The sequence below is a fragment of the Planococcus citri genome, chromosome 1, assembly GCF_950023065.1.
Source record: "Planococcus citri chromosome 1, ihPlaCitr1.1, whole genome shotgun sequence".
NCBI classification, from domain to species: domain Eukaryota; kingdom Metazoa; phylum Arthropoda; class Insecta; order Hemiptera; family Pseudococcidae; genus Planococcus; species Planococcus citri.
In genome coordinates this window covers 37,923,282-37,942,879 of record NC_088677.1, presented here as the reverse complement: position 1 = coordinate 37,942,879, position 19,598 = coordinate 37,923,282, and the positions used below count along the sequence as shown (strand labels likewise).

General features: G+C 33.6%; 1 protein-coding gene and 1 long non-coding RNA gene across 3 annotated transcripts in view; one reads left to right on the top strand and one right to left on the bottom strand.

The window, feature by feature from the left end:
- LOC135831773 (uncharacterized) overlaps positions 1-19,598 on the bottom strand; it is a 334,614-nt gene that overhangs the window by 94,534 nt on the left and 220,482 nt on the right. The window lies entirely within an intron of this gene.
- Positions 1-19,598, top strand: part of LOC135831771 (nephrin-like) — a 201,280-nt gene that overhangs the window by 153,963 nt on the left and 27,719 nt on the right. For both annotated transcript variants that reach the window (XM_065344520.1, XM_065344519.1), the window contains exons 2-4: positions 9,125-9,268; positions 15,566-15,754; positions 19,446-19,598. In XM_065344520.1, the coding sequence (XP_065200592.1) occupies positions 9,125-9,268; positions 15,566-15,754; positions 19,446-19,598 (486 nt within the window). The remainder of the gene's footprint in view (positions 1-9,124; positions 9,269-15,565; positions 15,755-19,445) is intronic.

Genomic DNA, 19,598 nt, shown 5'->3' with positions numbered 1-19,598 from the left:
CTAAGTGTAAATACAAGTACATTACTTACGTATATGTATAGGATAGGCGTGCTACTACATATCTTATGTGGTGCTGTTACAAAAACGACAATTTTTATTAGCTTTTGCTCGAAGTGTACGCTATGGCAAAGCGTATATGTAATTACAAGTTTTAATGGCCTTCGTACAGAACTAATTAACAAGAAGTTTTATTTTCATTTTAAAAGTTTCCCCTAATTCGGACTCAGTAATTTGTAGGTTCGAGTTAACGATGCTAAAAAGTTATCTGATGGTTTGAATTCTCTCGACATGGAATTTAAACTGTAGAATGTTACCGAATTTCCTATTTAAAAGTGAACTGGAGTCGAAAAAAATATATACAAGAAAAATACAATCAGCAAGTAGTTTTTGATATATATTTTCGTATAAGTAAGTATTTTTTATTAAATGCCAATAACAGGAAATATGAACTGAAAATTTCTTTTCACGTTATGTTTTTCTTTTCTTTGCTTTTTTTTTTTTTTTTTGAAATACCCTCGACACTACTTGCTTAAAAACGTTTTTTTTACGTTATAGAGGAAAAAATAGGAGTTTTTTTGTGGATTTTTTTCTGCGAAGCTTTATTTTGGTATTTCGTCGAGTATTTTAGCTCGAGCGGCGTTGACATTATAGAACAACTTCAAATGCGAATTTTTCGCATACGATCCTTCGATGAATTGAAATTTTTTTATTTATAAAAATCGAAAAAGAATTTTATAAAGATAGCCTACAACAAATGAATATGAAAAATTCTACGTAGGTATCATCGTTTTGCAAATTACTTATTGGTTGGTAGCTGGTATCGTTCAGATGTGAAAATATCGATATCTGCATCGATAAAATTAGTGCCGAGAAGAGGTGAAACGTTCACGAAGTAGCCTAATAATGAAAGAAGCCATATTGCAGCAAAAATCTAAAGAAAATAAAAGTTGAAAAGGAACGAGGTGTCTAAAACCTAACTTTATAAAAATATTGTTTGTCAATAACAGATAGACGTTTGATAAAGCCCATGAGAGGAAAAAAAATCATAGAATGTACCTTAACAGCGTGTTTTTCGTTAAAAGGAAAATACTGTACGCGAAACCGTAGATACTAAAAATATCTATACGACAAGCCATCAACGCCTTCTATAAAAGGATATATAAAGTAATGTTTGAATATGCGATCGAAATTCGCAACATGATTATTAGCATATCGTTTCGAATATAGTATACAATATACGTATATACCATGGTTATATTATGCTTTCGCAAAATACATATTTGTAGCGGCGCGGCGTTTTGCGTTCATCCGCAGCTGCAAAGTATGGCAGAAAGACGACGCGATGTTTTCTAAGGCACTTATTCCCGTTTAGGAAAAGTTTTGCAAATTTTTTTTCTCAAAAAGATGTTTTTTTTTACAAAATATTCGCGTATTTTAGTTTGCTAATTTTTAATAAAAATGCTTATCTAAGCGTATGTTGTCTGTACTTACACGAGTAGGTACATTGCCTGCGTTATATTGGTGAACTCATTTATTATGTACAGAATAACTAAGTCCTATAAGCGATGTAACACTCGAGGTAAACACGCAGTTATGAAATTTGCATAATACTCGCACTTTAAAAAAAAAATATCACCAAAATGAATTCCGCATGATAAAAAGTTTGCTGAAAACAAACTTTTAATATAGGATTAAGTGTAGCGTAGAAAAAATTAATTGAAAAAAGTTAACGCAACATCAATATGTTCTTAGTTCTTATGTCTACCTATTGCTAAAGGTGTGATTTGTTGACAAAAAAATGAAAAATAAAGAGTACCCAGACCTATTTTGTTATTTCAAGTCATGTTACAGGTTTTGCTTTTTTATTCTTGTGGTCGGTAAATTCGAATAATCTGCTTTTGTACACCAACCTACCTATAGATAGGTACCTAGCAGGGAAAGATGTGATACCTTGTTGTACCTCTTGAGTTTATAAGTGGGTCAAAAATACCCGCGTAAATAAATACTTTATATAAATCTTTCTCTCAGACAGCGGTAAATTATAATCTGATAAGTTGTAGCTCCAAATTTTATATCAGGTAACATAATTTACGACTCCCTTAAAAAGTTTAAATTCTGATCGTATAGTAACCGGATATTATTAATAATTTACTATATCGAAAATATCAAATAACTTTTCATTAAGTTAAAGCTCGCTTTTCCAAGTTTAATTGAAAGTGCGAAGTGTTTTTTTCTTCGCTTTTTTTTTCATATCGTTACATTTATCGGATTACAAAATCCGTTTTAAATAATCCACCAGTTTTTTTTTCTTTATTGGAATTTATGAATGTTACGGCGTCGATGGCAAGCACGTCACAAGTAGGTATATTCGAGTAGTACCTACTTTCTTAAAGCTTGGTATGGAATATGGATATTTCGATTGGTAGATACTCGTGCAAAGTGATGCTTTGGGGTATATCGGATAAAATTGCAGGTAGATAAGTATTTGGTGTCTGAAATCGAAATTTATTTCATAAAAATCAGATTGATGTTATACAGACTTTTAATAATCTGAGAAATGGAGAAATTTAAGTGTTTTAGTCGAGCATCCAAATTTTATTTCTTGATGGTATTGAATCGGTAAAAGGAGAAAGGAGACGGATGTGTCAGATTTCGCGAATAGCAGCATTTTGATTTCGTTTGAAAAAATAAAGTGTAAAATTTAGGCCTGAGCCATCTCTAGAGATGTGTCCAAGAAGTTAAGTGTAGGTACATCATCGAGTAGAATTTTAAATTTTTTTAGAGGGGAAAGTCATAGCTGGAAAAATTTTAGATATTCCTCGGAGAAATTGTTTCATGGTGATAGATAGGTACATCCTAAACGATAAAACGAATTTACGCTGTTGTAAAGTAGATCACCAGAATATTTATGCTAAATTGTAGATGCCTTATTGGAGTATGCAAAGGTTGAATTTTGGCTCCGAGGTGAGGCAATCACATCTGCATAAACTCAGTTAATATCGAATTATTTCTAACTTGTAAGTGGACTGGAAGACCTCTACCCTGAAACACTCTGAACATTGAGTAGGTACGAAGAATGAGAACTTTTTTAAACTTATTTCTAGAGCGTTGGATTGGAATAAATCCGCAGACGTGCCAGCTTGAGTATTTAAACAACGACGAATAAATCATTTACGTAGTCGCGGTCATCGACTTCATGTTCGATTGCACAGAATTCTTGTTGGAATTAAACATAGCCGATATCATGCTTTTTACTATAGGTTTATCTTTTTCGAAAAGATTGATAAAATTTACGAACAAAGTTGAACACATGAACAGTTAATAAAAGAAGTTGAAAAGAACCCTCGTGTCGTAGGTTTTGACTGCGGAGGTCCATTATGCGAGGGTTCCCGACGGTTTAAAAATTTTCGTATTCCTTTTTCGTAGCGAAAATATAATTTTCACGAGCACCAGATTACTAAAAAGTACAACTTTTAAAACTATTCCCGTATGGGACCGAAGGTTACAAAGTTGCTCAATGTAATTAATCGCGTAGAACATAAATTTACCCTCAAGTACAAATAATTTAATTTTCTGGATGTGCACTGGTACGCTGATAATTTTTCGAACTTTCCTTCTCTACCGTTATTTTCATTTCCAGTCATGTTTAACAGCTCCCGACAGCAGATATGTGAGAATTATGAGCTTGTTCTGGCTTTCTTTGAAAACCACTACGAGTTGACAGTTTAAGTTTTACAGTGATATTGTTCCCTTGCGGGAACCACGATTTATTGAATATTCGCGCCGTAATGCGGAACAGGACATTTCCAAAATTCGTCCTGAAAATGAGGGTATTTGATTTTTATCAAATACGATAACACATTTTACGCTTTTTCGAGCTGCGTTCTATGCTGATTAGCTTTCTCTGTGAGTGGAATTGAAAAATACCTATTTATGTAGTTCGGGCTGAAGTTGGTAATTATGCGTAAATCGAGTGAGCAGTTGAACTTTGGAGTATGTGATTCGTTATGAAAAATTATTCGATTTATATGTAGATAGAGAAATGCTCGTAGGTACCAATATGTAGGTACCTATAATACCATATTATTTTGTTGCAATGCGTTTCTTGTTATTGTTGTTACATATTATACTTATCGTTGATGGTTTGTTTATTTCATTATACATATGTACAAGTGATTCCTGTCTTTAGCTGTTGAAATCGAATCGAATTAGGCGTAGGTAATTAGCGAGTGACAAATATTTCTCTCTAATATGAGAAGTAGCAGAATATGATGTGACAAGCGGTGAAGAATTCTTGACATGAACCAACGAAGATAAAATCCGATTACTTCGCAGTTAACAGGATATTGACGATAGTTCAAGAGGTTTCGACATTTTCGAATGTCACGAAATTTAAGTTCATTCGATTCAAAGGGTTTTCTTCGTTTTTTTTTTTTGGTCCAACGTATCATTTTATAAATCAGAAGCACATAACTAATCAAAACTCTATTCAGAATGAAAAACAGATTAGAAACGCTGCCATAAAAAAAGGTCGAGTGAAATGTGAGAGTAAGTAGATACATATACCTTCTTCTCTCAAAAAAAAAAAAATAATAAAAATAAAAGGGGAAGGCTGTCCTTTGTAACTCAAGATTTTGTTTTTAGATATTATGGCTGTGCGTGTTTTCCGAATTACTGACAAACTTATATCCTTTGAAAAAATGCCCGAACTTACTTGATTGTTGATTAAGTAGGTAATAGACTACATTGAAATTGAGCAAAATTCTCAAGGTTTCATTTTTTGAGATTCTTACAACTTGTGAATTCTGATTGAATGGAAATTTGACACTTTGATAGAGCATTTCACCCACGTTACGATGTTTTGCATTTTTAATAATAGTAACTTGAACAAAAGGGCGGTTAGAAAATTCATTTTCAATGAAAATACCCAGTTTTTTGTAGTTTCAGGAAAATTATGGTGGGACCTGAAATTTTCCTCTCGATCTTTTCACGTCGTCGTATCACAACATTTTTTCAATCTTCACTTTCAACTTTTCAAAAAAAATAAAAAATAAAAACAGTCTACCAAATATAATTATTGCTTATTCAAATTTTCTGCTAAATTTGTATAATTAAATTTTTTTCCATTCATATACCAGCAACTTTGATAGATAATTTTTTTTCCTCGCCGATCACTGGCAACTTCCACAGCATCGTCGACCATCATATTATAAAAATTACAACATCTGGTGAAAAATTTTGAACGTTTTTGCTTTCGCACGACCAGATAAATAGAATATAGCGAGGTAATCTGCATATTTTAGCAGTATGCAAATTCACGAAACCGAAATACTACCAAGTATCTCGCTTATTAGTAAATTTATTGGTAAATTTCGAGCATCTAAGTACTTGGCAACCGCTGAATATCTTGTGAATTTGTGTACATATATAATATTTCAACGCGAACGTATAATATTGAAATTACAACAACCGATAAAACTTTCAACTAACTGTAAATAAAATGTGAGGGTACGAGCGCATATTTTTAATGCACATAAACTTATAGTATATGGTAGGTAGTAGTTACCTACCTAGTAAGGTACCGGTATGTCTTATGTCACAATTTTCAAACAACAGCACGGATCGCAACCTTATATTCGTTCATATTTCCAGCAACATTTTTCGCATATGCTGTAATTCTCTTTTTAACTTCAACCGTACGAAAAGATAACAAACGGAAAATGGAAAACAGGGCTGAAATACCAAAACAAACTCGAACCGTGGTACAGCTTCGTTTTTATAAAATGATAACGCCAATCAAGTTGCCGATAAAACAGAGAACAGGCCAAGGGAGTATACGTGTGTTGCTGTAACGAGAAAGAAAAACGAGCTATCTCTTTTATATTATCGTGTGAGTGTGAATAAAGTAAACTGTTTATCGTATGTATAACATAAACCATCAACGTTTTACACTTCTATAAGCTGACTATCAAACGACCAAACGAGGTATGCGAGCTCATCCCAAAATCGCCAAATTGTCGCATACCTAATCATTATGTTTACCATATACATACATATAACATACATATCTCTTTAGAAAATCATCAACGCTCCCAAATAATATATATCCTTTACTCGATCCCTTCTTTTTAAAGGATTGATTTGTGGCCTAAACGTCTACTTTTCGTTCCAACTTTATTTACACGCGGACCAAAAAATAAACCACGTTTGGGAATAGATATTCATTTAATATTACATTTTCGAACCGATAAACTTTGATCAATTAACGGTCGAATAGCTTCGCATAGATATACTCGTACGTATACGAGTATGCGAGTTTAACTTTCGGCTAATTTATATTTTTATTTCATTCTACATTCGTGTAAGTTGGTAGGTAAGGTACCTATTCCAGTTAAGTAAAACGAATACGAGTCGAGTAGGTAGGCTGAGCTTACAACCTACACGTCAGCCTGTAGACGTAACCTAAACAACGAATTCGGTATCTGTCAAAGTTCAAACTTGAATATATCACGTCCTTCCGGTAGTATAGCTTCCAGATCAATGGTTCTATTCCCCAAAAGAAAAAGCTGTTCACTGCCTTCAATTTCAGGAAAAAAATTTTTTACGAAAAAACCCATGTATTGTACTATGCAAAAAAGCTTCGCAAAAATCGTGGATATCTACGCGTGTCCTATTTTTCATGTACCTACCGAATAACTACCTACATAACGGAAAATCGCTGATTAAAGCTGAATTTATAGCGCGAAAGATTCTGATAACAAACGCTGGGCTTTATTCGTCATGTAGGTGAATATCGTAATCTATCTCTATATAGGTAGGTAGTAGGTACCTACTTACATTCCTTCCATCTAAACGATGTTGATATTTCAAATCCTTGATTTTTATACTCATCGAAATTCGGTAGTTCATCTGGATTGTAGCTTCAAGATCTAAGTATCCCTTTTTATGGCTCTCATTTTCGAATTTTTTCTTTAAATTACCTACATATGAGAAAATTTCAGAAGTCTCGATGTACCTACTAACTTAATCACTTTTTATTTTTGTTGATGATATTTCAATGAATAGTTATACTATAGGGGACTCGTTGAACGCTTTAGGGATTCACAGCATCACTAGTTTAAATCATGCTTTTCTACACATACGGTACGTGGTTAGATATTCATCATATGTAATGTATTCTTGTTAGGAAACCGTCTCATAAATAGGTTTTGAGAAAGTTCAACGATAGCATATCGCGACTTAAGGTATCTTTTCCTTAAAGTCGAATGGAAAGATTGATAAAGCCATTATTATACGTACACATACTCGTATATGCAGGGATGATTTCATCGGAATTGAAACGCCAACAAGTATTTATGTCAAGATTAACAATGTCTCTTCTGTCTATCTACATCAGATGTCAAAATCCAAACCCTTTAATGCATTTTTGGTTAGGTACAGCTTAATACATAATATGGTGGCTCGGTATTTGTTAAATAGGTATACGCGCAGTGTTACCAACTCGTAACGAAAAGTATATCTTTGAAATGGTGTCCAGATTTCTGTTAGGTACCTCTACCTATGTAGTAGGTAGTTGAGTTATCCGATGTTATGCCATTTCAACGTGTTAAAATGCAGAAAAAAAATCGTAGTGAAAGTAGGACTGGAAAAAAAAACCTTGTGAGAAAACAGAATACCGCCCATCCTTTTACCATTCCTCTTGGAACTAATTACTTTCTCAAAAAGGTCGGGTAATACGAAGTCGATCTCCACCCCGTATTCGTAACACTAGCAAAACCTTTATACCCTCTTAATGTCTTCTGTCAGCCGAAACACAAATTACCCGCAGATAAATGGGTACTTTCTTAACTGAGCCGGTGAAATAAATTGTGTGAGCTACTGCGCGCTCACACACCCTCGTAAAGTGTGACTTGAGCACATCAATTAGACTTTTTCGTGCGCTATAACTACGAGTATTTCGGGTTTCGTTGTTTGCCGTCTTGCCATTTGTCCATTATACGTTTTACATTTAACTGGTGTGAAAATAATCAAAACTTTATCAACTATGAATAACTTTTACACAAGTTGAGTGTGTCCTGAAAACAGGCAGTATACTTAAGTACATACATAGTTAGAGTCACCTTGCGCTTACATATGTTGAATAATTAGTTTTGATTCGTGAGTTCATGACAAATTCTCAATGAAGATGTAAAGACTTATTAATGGAACACTTTTTGGTCTGAAAATTATTAAACTTTTCTTGTTTGTTTGTTATTGTTGTTGTTGTTTTTTTTTCGCCGCAGATGTACCTATCCAATCAATTCATTTTGTTTGGTTGGATGACTCGTTTTTGATCTATCTTCGAAAATATTAATGAATGTTGGTAGATAGGCACATACATATATTTACGTATGTAGAACGAAAGTTGTGCTTCTGGCAAGATACTCGCTTACTCGGATCTAATTTTTTCGTGAATTATGTATAAAAATGAGCGCAGCAGATGATCATCTGTGACAATTTTTTACTTTTCTTTTTTTTTCTGTAAAATAAAACGTGAGCGGTTGCTTAGAAAATTTTATATTCGAACATATTTCACCGAAAATAATTTCGGCCTTTTTCTCAGGATCAGGAGTTCTTACGAGTATATTATGTACCTATTATACATTTTTTATAATTAGAAACATGTAATTTGTTTTGAATTTGTGTTCTTCAAAACAAGAGGATGAAAATAATCTGTTTTTATTGAATAATTTTTTCTAAGATTTAATGAAAAATTCAGAATTAAACTTGTACGTAATTTTGTTGAAAATGACAGCCGCAGAAAAAAAAGAATATGATATGATCGAGGAAAAAAACGTAGTTTTCATCTCTACATTTAATACTGTATAGTTTGGTACGGTACATCAACGAAAAGTGTAAATTTTTTTCTTGGTCATGTTATTTATAAGAGTTTACTCCCTTCCCTTCCTCATCACGCGCTTATTTGAGTTTGATCTGCGGTTAGACGCATAGCAACCTTCACTATATGTACATTTATGTACTTACTTGTAATACATGCATACATATCTTCGTTTTACGCGTTTCGATTTGAATTTAAAATATTGTAGTTTTTTACTACATCGGCCAATATTTGTTGATGTTTCAGAAACCAAAGGAGCATTGCAGCAGCAGTACTTCAGACTGCATCCAATTAGTGTAAAAGCATCCGTTGGTACAGATGTGACTCTTCAGTGTGAAGTGGAAAACGTTTCGGGACAAGTTCAATGGACAAAGGATGGATACGCTTTAGGTATATAATTTACATTTTTCATCTAATTTCCTCAATTTCTTGTGTACCTACACATTTTGAATGTTCGCAATTTTCGTAATTAATTGGGAAAATTAATAAAGTTTCCATTTGCAAAGCCGAAAAGCTATATTTTATGTCAACAGAGGAGTTATTTGAGTTGTTTACCTATTAGGTATCTGTCTATTTATCTTCGTATATCGGTGGTTGAATTTCAAGGTGAAAGCTATGAAGTAGGTAGATACATGTCTGTAAAGGTTCTTTGCTGTAGGGCGATACTTGAAAAAATGGCTGTAGCTTGAGTAAAATCATTATTGGAATTTGAAAATTTGATGCCTTCGTTTCACTGTATATAGGTAGGTAAGGTAAGTGTAGGCCGTATATATTTGCAGGTTGTGTGCGCGTAGGCAGGCTTTCAGATTTGTATGATTCATTGACACATATAAATTGCTACTTTAATTTCAAAGCCTGCCAATTGTAAGTAGCAAGAACAAATGAAGGTTTCAAAAAGTTGCTGGGTTTTCAAGCAATTTTATTGACTTTGTCCGCTTCCATCGCCAATGGTCTTACTTTGACAAACATTTTAGGTTTTATTTATTTATTTATTTTTTGGTATTCGTGTTTTTGTTTTATTTTTTTTAATTAATAAAATTTGATACGTTTTTATTGTCAATTTTTTTAAGATTCAGGTATTTTTTCTCTACTATCAGTACCTACTGGTTGAAAAAGTCATAGAGTAGCTGCCTTTTGATATGGAAATAAACCATTACTTACCATGAAAATTATTCCAAATAGTTAGGGTTAGGCATTAAAAATAATTCGATTTTCCTTCGTTCTGCATAAAACTTTCACTTGATAACATATACCTACTCCTTGCTTATTGCAAGGATAACATCTAAACTACCTAAGTAAAGAAACATTTAATTATATCAAGTCTCAAATCCATTATTTCTTCGACGATGTTGAAGTTGAATTCACTTTTCTGCAAATGTCTACAATTTAATCGGTCAATTTGATAAATCGACCATGAAATACGTACGTGTCAATAAAAAAACAAAAAAACGATATTTTTCGTGTGGGAAAATATCTCTGGACGGTGTATTGTTACCTAGTTAAAAGAGGGTGCTGTTCTTTTTTTTGCAAGCAATCAATTAATGTTTTGAACGAATGAGCACGGTGAACGTGCTAAGATTGTTGACGAGATGTACTGTGTAAAGTGATGATTGACAAATGAGAACCGTTTTCCAGACACACGAATTTAATTTCGCCCCGTATGATATAGGCAAACGCGGTGACAAGACGTGGAAAACATTTCTCGTACCTAAGCCGTAAACGAAAATGAAATAGACGGTTAGCATACTGAAAAATAATTTTTATCCGTAAAATGACATCATATAAAATAGAAGACAGCCGTGGGTATAATAACATTAGGAAGCATTTTGACACTTCAAAGCAGAAATGTCAAAACGTTATTGTTTCAATTTATTGGCAAACCATAGCGCCACCGTTTCGTATTCCACATTTACCATAACTTTTGATATAATTTTGCCTTAAAAGTTTGATTTCATTAATAACTTGGAAGCCATGCCTACTGACGTTAAATCGTTTCGACATTGCTTTTCGGCTGCTTCAAAATGTTATCTACATGTTGGCTAAAGACTACCTACCTATTGATTACCGAATATTCAAATGGGTGGCTGTGTGAACCTTTCCTTGAAGCAAGTTTTTTTTTTTGTTATTGTGCGTTCGAAGCTTTGATCGTTCATCATCATAAACGCTACTGCCAAATCCTATCAGACATCACTTATACATACAAGAACATTTTCGGTCGCATATTATTATAGGTACGCACATCCACACCAACGGATACGTAATCGTCGCACGTGATTTTGAGAAACATTTCTGAACTTCTTTTTCAAAATTGAAAAGATTCCTTCTCCAATCTGTGGACGATTTGGGGCCGGAACGACGATGGTGATTTCATTCGATCAATCTGACGTGAATAGAAATCATTATAATAAGAAATTGGAATATCTTCTACCACACTTTATTTTTGGTTCAGGTTGACGAGGAACAAGGCTATGATTATGAATTGTGACGCTCTGAGCGATACCATACCATAATTCGGAAAACTTTTTGTTGAGATAATCGCGTTTTCATGGAAAAAGTCAGAAAATATCAAAAAAAAATTTTTGTCGATTCATATACTATGGAGCCTATACTTTGGTATGGGTGTACCCACCGATCTCAAACACATCGTTTTAGTGGTGAAAAACCGGTTTTACGAAAGTGCTTTTCATAAAAAAAAGTCAAAAAAAAAATATATGATGTAAAACCATTAAAAGATGAAGAAAATCAAAAAAAAAAAAATGCAACAGTGTGCTTCGCTTATTTTGTTACAAAAGTAAAACCCAATTTCGAAAAGAACAACGCAATTTTGATTTTGAAAGCACAACGCGAATTTGAAAAACAAAGCACAACGCGGTTTTGAAAAAACGCAATTGGGATTTCAAAAGCAGAACACAATTTTGATTCTGAAAGCACGATGCAATTTTTAAAAAAACACAACTTCCAAACAAAGCACAACACGATTTTGAAAAAAGAAGCACAATAAGATTTTTTAAAAAAGGACACAGCGCAATTTAAAAAAAAAAAAAACAATTTTGAAAATAAAAACGTAATTTCAAAAAAATAAGCACAACACGATTTTGGAAAAAAAGCACATCGCGAATTCAAAAAAAAAAGAACGCAAATTTGGAAAAAAAAGCACAACGCGATTTCGGAGAAAAGCACAACGCGACTTCAAAAAAAAAGCACAACGCGATTTCGAAAAAAATCACAACGTGATTTCGAAAAAAGCAAAATAAAGCACAACGAGATTTTGGGGGAAAAAGCACAACGCGATTTCGGTAAAAAAGCAAAATAAAGCACAACGCGATTTCGAAAAAAAAGCACAACGTGACTACAGAAAAAAAAGCACAACGCAATTTCAGAAAAAAGACAAAAATAGCACAACGCGATTTCTGAAAAAAGTCAAAAAAAGGAAAATGGGATTTCGGAAAAAAAGCACAACGCGATTTCGAAAAAAAAGCACAACATGATTTCAAGAAAAAAAGCAAAATGCGATTTCGAAAAAAAAACAAAATAAAGCACAACGCGATTTTGGGGAAAAAAGCACAACGCCATTTCGGTAAAAAAGCAAAATAAAGCACAACGCGATTTAGAAAAAAAAGCACAACGCGTTTACAAAAAAAAAGCACGACGTGATTTCAGTAAAAAAAAAGCACAACACGATTTCGGAAAAAAGCATAAAAAAGCACAACGCGACTTTGAAAAAAAATAACAACTGAGTTTCAAAAAAAAGCACAACACGAATTTGAAAAAAAAGCACATCGCGAATTTGAAAAAAAAGCACAACGCAAATATGAAAAAAAGCACAACGCAAATATGAAAAAAAGCACAACGCAAATATGAAAAAAAGCACAACACAAATTTGAAAAAAAGCACAACTCGGTTACAAAAAAAAGCACAACGCAAATTTGAAAAAAAGCACAACGCGAATTTGAAAAAAAGCACAACGCAAATATGAAAAAAAGCACAACGCAAATTTGAAAAAAAGCACGAGCGATTTTGAAAAAAAAGCACAACGCGAATTCGAAAAAAAAGCACAACGCGAATTTGAAAAAAAAAGCACAACGCAAATTTGAAAAAAAACCACAAGCGATTTTGAAAAAAATCACAACGCGATTTAGAAAAAAAAGCACAACGCGAATTTGAAAAAAAGCACAACGCGATTTAGAAAAAAAAGCACAACGCGAATTTGAAAAAAAGCACAACGCGAATTTGAAAAAAAGCACAAGTCGGTTTCAAAAAAAAGCACAACGCGAATTTGAAAAAAAAGCACATCGCGAATTTGAAAAAAAGCACAACGCGAATTTGAAAAAAAAGCACAACGCAAATTTGAAAAAAAAACCACAAGCGATTTTGAAAAAAAGCACAACGCGAATTTGAAAAAAATCACAACGTGAATTTGAAAAAAAAGCACAACGCGATTTTGAAAAAAAAGCACAATATGAATTTGAAAAAAAGCACCATGAGATTTAGGAAAAAAAGCACAACGCAAATTTGAAAAAAAGCACAACTCAGTTTCAAAAAAAAAGCACAACGCGAATTTGAAAAAAAAGACATCGCGATTTAGAAAAAAAAGCACAACATGAATTTGAAAAAAAGCACCACGCGATTTAGAAAAAAAAGCACAACGCGATTTTGAAAAAAAAGAATGCGAATTTGAAAAAACGCACATCGCGAATTTGTAAAAAAAAGCACAACACAACTTTGAAAAAAAGCACAATGCGATTTTGAAAAAAAAGAACGCGAATTTGAAAAAAAGCACAACGTCATTTTGAAATAAAAAGCACAAAGCGATTCCGAACCTCTTGGGAGCACAGCAAAATCACAAATGACTGGTGGGTTTTGATTCCGAAAGGGTAACCACCTGCTTGCGGTGTCTAGGTACTGAATGTGTGTAAATGAAACACCTGCAGGTGTTCTAAAAACCTTTCTCAAAATTGAACAATAGAGAAATGTTTTAAATTGAACAAAGGGAAAGATAACACTGTAGATAAGAATATTTTTGGACATCTGCGAAGTTACATTTTAAAACGGATTTCGGCTTCCCTTTTGATAAATATAACACCACAGGAGGTCGGCCTCACTTTTGATAAAATCTTTTCCTTTGTTCAATTTTGAAAAATAAATTCGAAAATTGAACAATAGAAAAGATTTTAGAACCCTTGTGGCGTTACATAAATTTCGAAATTTAACACTGAGGTCGGCTTTGCTTTTGTCGGCGTTCCTTTTGATATGGCCCTTTTCCCCTTTTTATTATTTTTTTGGTACAAATTTTCGTAATAAATTGAACAAAGGGAAAGATAACACTGTAGATAAGAATATTTTAGGACACCTGTGGTGTTACATTTTAAAACGGATTTCGGCTTCCCTTTTGATAAATATAACACCACAGGGGGTCGGCTTCACTTTTGATAAAATCTTTTCCTTTGTTCAATTTTGAAAAATAAATTCAAAAATTGAACAATAGAAAAGATTTTAGAACCCCTGTGGCGTTACATAAATTTCGAAATTTAACTGAGGTCGGCTTTGCTTTTGTCGGCGTTCCTTTTGATATGGCCCTTTTCCCCTTTTTATTCTTTTTTTGGTACAAATTTTTGTAATTAATTGCAATTACTCAAGAAGCTAATTGAGTAATTGCAATTATAATTACGGCGTTCCATGCCTCACATTAAACCACACCTACCTACAAAAATTTCAAAAAAATCGGTCCATCCATCTTAGAGAACATTCGTTCCAAAGAATTTTTACACTTTCAGACCGAAACTAATAGTGTGCTACGCACACTAAAAAAATTACTGTTCACTGGTTTTTAAAAACGTTACAAAAATAACCCAAACTTTCAAAAACGTTTTTCTCAGAATTTTGGTTTTTGAATTTCAAAAAATACGCAACTTTGAAATTTTGCAAATTTGTCAGATTTTAATATTTTGAAAATCTGTTTGCACCATTGAAAAGAGGAAGAAAAACACTACCAGAAACCACAATAAAACGAAAAAAAATTTTGCCGACATATGGTATGGTATCGCTCAGAGCGTCACAATTCATGAAGAATGAACCCGCGTATTTACGGCAAACTGGTTATACTATTCTATTAACACGTTTAAAATATTACGGTTTACGTGTAAGACGTGAGGATTTGAAGGCAGTACTACGCGGCGCTGCTTGTTATGTTGACCGAAGGCTATTGTGATCCGAAATAATCACTATTTACGTTAGCCTTGAATGCTGTATTTTCAAGACGAGCATCCTTTCACAGAAAGAGATACCTCTCTTGATTTTTGGGGCAGGGTAGGAAAAAAATTCAAAATCATGCGATAGCTGCTATAACGAATACTGCGCGTATTTTTTCCAAGGTGCTTATGACAAATAAGGCTTATTTTTTGGATATAAGGCACCTTCTGGTCCCGTCTTCCTCCACCACTGACCCCCCCCCCTCCCGGAGCCAATTGATGTTCTCTGTGAGGGTCAAAAGCTTTTTTGTTTCACTTCCTTTTAATAATCTCATGCAGTTGTGTACCCAGACTCATGTCCACTCCTCTATGTTATTATTTATGGCCCATCCGATACAAGTACTTGAGAAAAATCGCTCAAGTTACTTGGTACTCCAATTTCCAGACCTCATAAATTACGGATCTGATTATGATGAAATTTTTTTGTATCTTTTCGCAGGTTACAACCACACAATCAACGGATTGCCGCGATATAGATTTCTCAAAGACGAGGAAAGAGGGATATTCAATTTGTTTATTCGGAACGTGAGCTTAGAAGATGATGCGGAATTCCAGTGCCAAGTGGGTCCTGCAGTAAAACCTATAATTCACAAACCTCTTCGTTCGGCGGCGAATTTGACAGTTATCTGTGAGTATACTAAGCCTGCTTTATAATTATACGGTGTGCAATTAAACGATTTCTAAATAAATATATTACCCAGGCGACTGAGCTCTCTTCGTATTTGCGATTAAATTTCGATAGGACGATTTACACATTGATTGGGGGAAAAAGCTGTGCAAAGTATTCTTCCATTAAGGTCGGAAGGTGGCAGCGGTGTAGGTGGCCTTTATGTATACTCGTACTTGAGCGTTTTACTTTTTACCCACAGTCTTTTTTTCTCATTTATCAAGTACGTACCATTCATCGAATTGAAAGCGAAACAGTAAAAGGAAACATTCTTTGGAAGAGAGAGAGTCTAAAGAGAAGGAGAGAGAAAAAAAGAAATGTGCTGAAAATTTTCGTCATCTGGTGGTGTACCGAATTATTCAGTAAAGCAGCGAGACCTTTAATCAAAATTCCATTTTCAACGCATATTTGACCTTTTAGTCAGGATCAAAAAACATCAGTTTATTTCACGAGCACTCGACACTTTGTTCGTCAACTTTTTACTTGGTTCTTTTCAAGTTTACCAGCTACATTGATACATCTTCTTTGTGGCGGAAAAATCAGAAAATTTTTCAAATTTACTTTACTGTGACCTACCTGCGTATTTCTTTTTGAATTATCTTTTAATATTATTTCTTCTCTGTGGTTGGTTAGATCGAGTTTGACGAGTTTGAAGTGTGCCAGTTTGTGTGTTTTCTGTACACACTGCACATGTAGGTATGTGCACACAAATGTACAATGTGAAGGGTTAATTGGTTACGGGTAAGCTGAGGAATTGACTTGGAAGCATTTAGGGACGTGAATATATTGGTATCGTGCTAATGTTTGTTTAAGGATTGCGGTGTTCATTGCTACCGGTATGTAATGTGTAGGCGTATAGATCAGCCACTTATTATCTTCACCTAACCACTTCTTACCGCAATGCGTAAAAACATCAATAAAAATATTAGGCCCCTATGCTTTTTTACTGTTTTGTAAATGAGCTAGAAAATGATTCGGCCGAGTAGGTACTTAATTTTCCAACAAAACGTTGCTTAGAACACTAGATGAAAGTAGTAAGTACATATAATTGTTGTAAACTTGAATCGTGAAAAAATATAGGTAAGTACGCATGTCTCACCATTCACGTCCAATTCCTCGTCATAATTATTTTTATGCGATTATTCTTTCTTATCCATTGAAAATGACAAGTTGATATGGTCAAAATACGAAACGTCGTCGGTATTTAAATTAATGAACGAGAATTGTGATTTTGTAACAAAAAAAAAGCGTTTGTTGACAGACGTACGGTACTATTTTTTAATTTTTTTTTTAAATTCATGTCGTTTCTCACAATGAATGGAGAAAAATTGGAGTAGGGGTTTATTTCATTTATTTGATGATCATCTTTTGTAACCAAACCCATTATTTAAAAACAATTTCTTCTGTACTGCAGGTAGATAAGGTATGAATTTTTTGTCAAATTCAAGTAGTGTGGTGTAGGTTTTTCCTTGTTTGAAGTTAGTTAACAGGAATAATTTGAACTTTGTAATTAATGCAATATTGAATGATTATAATTTTGGTCAGAAAAATATCCTCCGTAACCGAATAATTCGTCAAGAATTGTATAAATTTCGATTGTCAATCAAAACAAAGAGGTACCTATTTCGAGAGGAAATAATACTCATACACTTTTTTTCATACGCATATTTGATCATGTAAACATCGGAGTTTTATGAAAACTTCACAGAATATTCAAAAATTTGCGTTGTAAAAAAATTTTGCCAGATAACGAAACACAACCAAGTAACTACGAGTCAATTTGTCGAATTTATTAAAGGCGAAAATAATTCTGTCTGGAGTATAAAGAAATCTAAAACTTCTGCTGGGTAATTTTTCGTAGAGAAGGATGCAGAAAGCAAGATAGGAAAAAAAGGTCGATAGAAAGGCATCTAGTATGGTATGAATTCAACGGAACGGAGAGATTTTAGGAGGAAAAAAATGGGTATAAACGTACGGTTAAAGAAACGCCACTCAAAATGTAGGTGATTTATCATCGGATGGAATCCCAGTGATATCCGTTTTGTTTTTATTAATGTTTTGTTTCGTCTTCTTTTTTTTCCTGTTTGCAACGTATGGTGGTGTATGTGCTTCGTACAATGTACACTACGCACACAAAAATATGAGAGAATGCGTGTATGTTTATGCATTTACTTCGGTTTTTGTATCGCGATGCTGTAGGAATAAAAACGTTTCTAAAAAATATTGATATATCTGGGTATAGTAGGTAGTAGGTAGGTAGGTAGGTAGGTAGGTAGGTTGGTTAGGTACACTACACACGGTCAACAATTGTTTTCTGTTATAACGAGTGGATTGAGAAATTTTTAGAACGTTATTGTCGATGCAAAGGGTTACTAAAAACTTATTCCAATAGTGAAATCTCATTGGAAGATAAACACAAGCGAACGTATGAGGAAGAAAAACTTGAAGATTTATTTGTTCGAGTAAAGCTGAAAGCAAACATTTTAGATTTGAAGCAATTTCTGCCAAGATGGTCGAGTCGGGAATAATTTTGAATTTCTCACCCTTGATTTTTTTTTTGTCAACCGTGTTACGAAACGCGAAAATGTTATGATTTGCCTGCTTGCGTTTGTGATGTTTTTTTTATGACTTTGTACACGAGTTGAATTATAAAACCAAGCTTATATTGTACGTACGAGTATCTACAACGAAGGCTACATGCTTTCGAGTATTTGGTGAAAAGCTGACTTCTGTCGACGTAATGGTAAGAAGGATTTCCGTAAATTAAATATGTTCTGTGTACGGTTTTGACTAGTGCTACTTTCCACCTCCAGATATAGGTATAAGTTATAGGCTGTTTGTTTCTTGTGAACTATATTCGAGTGCATACCTGACACAAGTACCTATCTATAACGATAGGTACAAATTTCCTTCACTATTAAAATTCTTCGAAAGCGTAAATTTATATCGGAAACAAGATAAAACTTTTTGTACCTTTATATGAATTTATTTTGAACTCGTGCGATACGACGCCTTATAGCACCTACCTGTATACCTGTATATGTAGATGTACATAGGTATAGAAATAAGTACGAGATATCTATTGCAAACTGGGTATACGTACAACTTTACCTATCAACGAAATTCATATTTTTGTCATTTCATTTTCAATTTTCGACCTCCCTTCGCCTTCATTTTCGTTGCTTTTTTATGTACCTAGTAATATGTTTCCGCAGAACATTTTCATATATCACTTATCATCGTCTCATACACTTTTCTGCAACATTCGTTTGTCACTTTGTTACTATTTTCAATTCTCAAGAGGACGCGTCACACATTTCTTGTAATATTTCTTCCTCTGGAAATACAGCTCAGTTTATTATATTAGATACAAAAAGTTGTTTCATTCTATCGGGAATATATTTTGTATTGAGCAATTTCTGGAATGAATTTTATTTCTTTCCTACTACCCACCTTATAGTACTTATAATACAATACACATTTAAACAAAGTGAGATAATAAAGAAGGATGCGAATTAAGGCAAACTCATTAATTGAATATGCGCTTTCTGTATAGGTGCTTATACCGTTCTAGTATCTTGAAAATGTCATTAAATAGCTATTTTTCACGTCTAATCACATGTTTATTCCTTTTTTCTCCTTTTGTTTCCAGCTCCGCCACAGACTTTGGAATTTATTGGCCGTGAAAATAATAGCAAACTGGAAGTAAGAGAGAATCATTCCATCAGATTACAGTGTCAAGCTAAAAATGCAAAACCTGCTGCTAAAATTATTTGGTACAGAGGAAAAACTGAACTTAAATTCG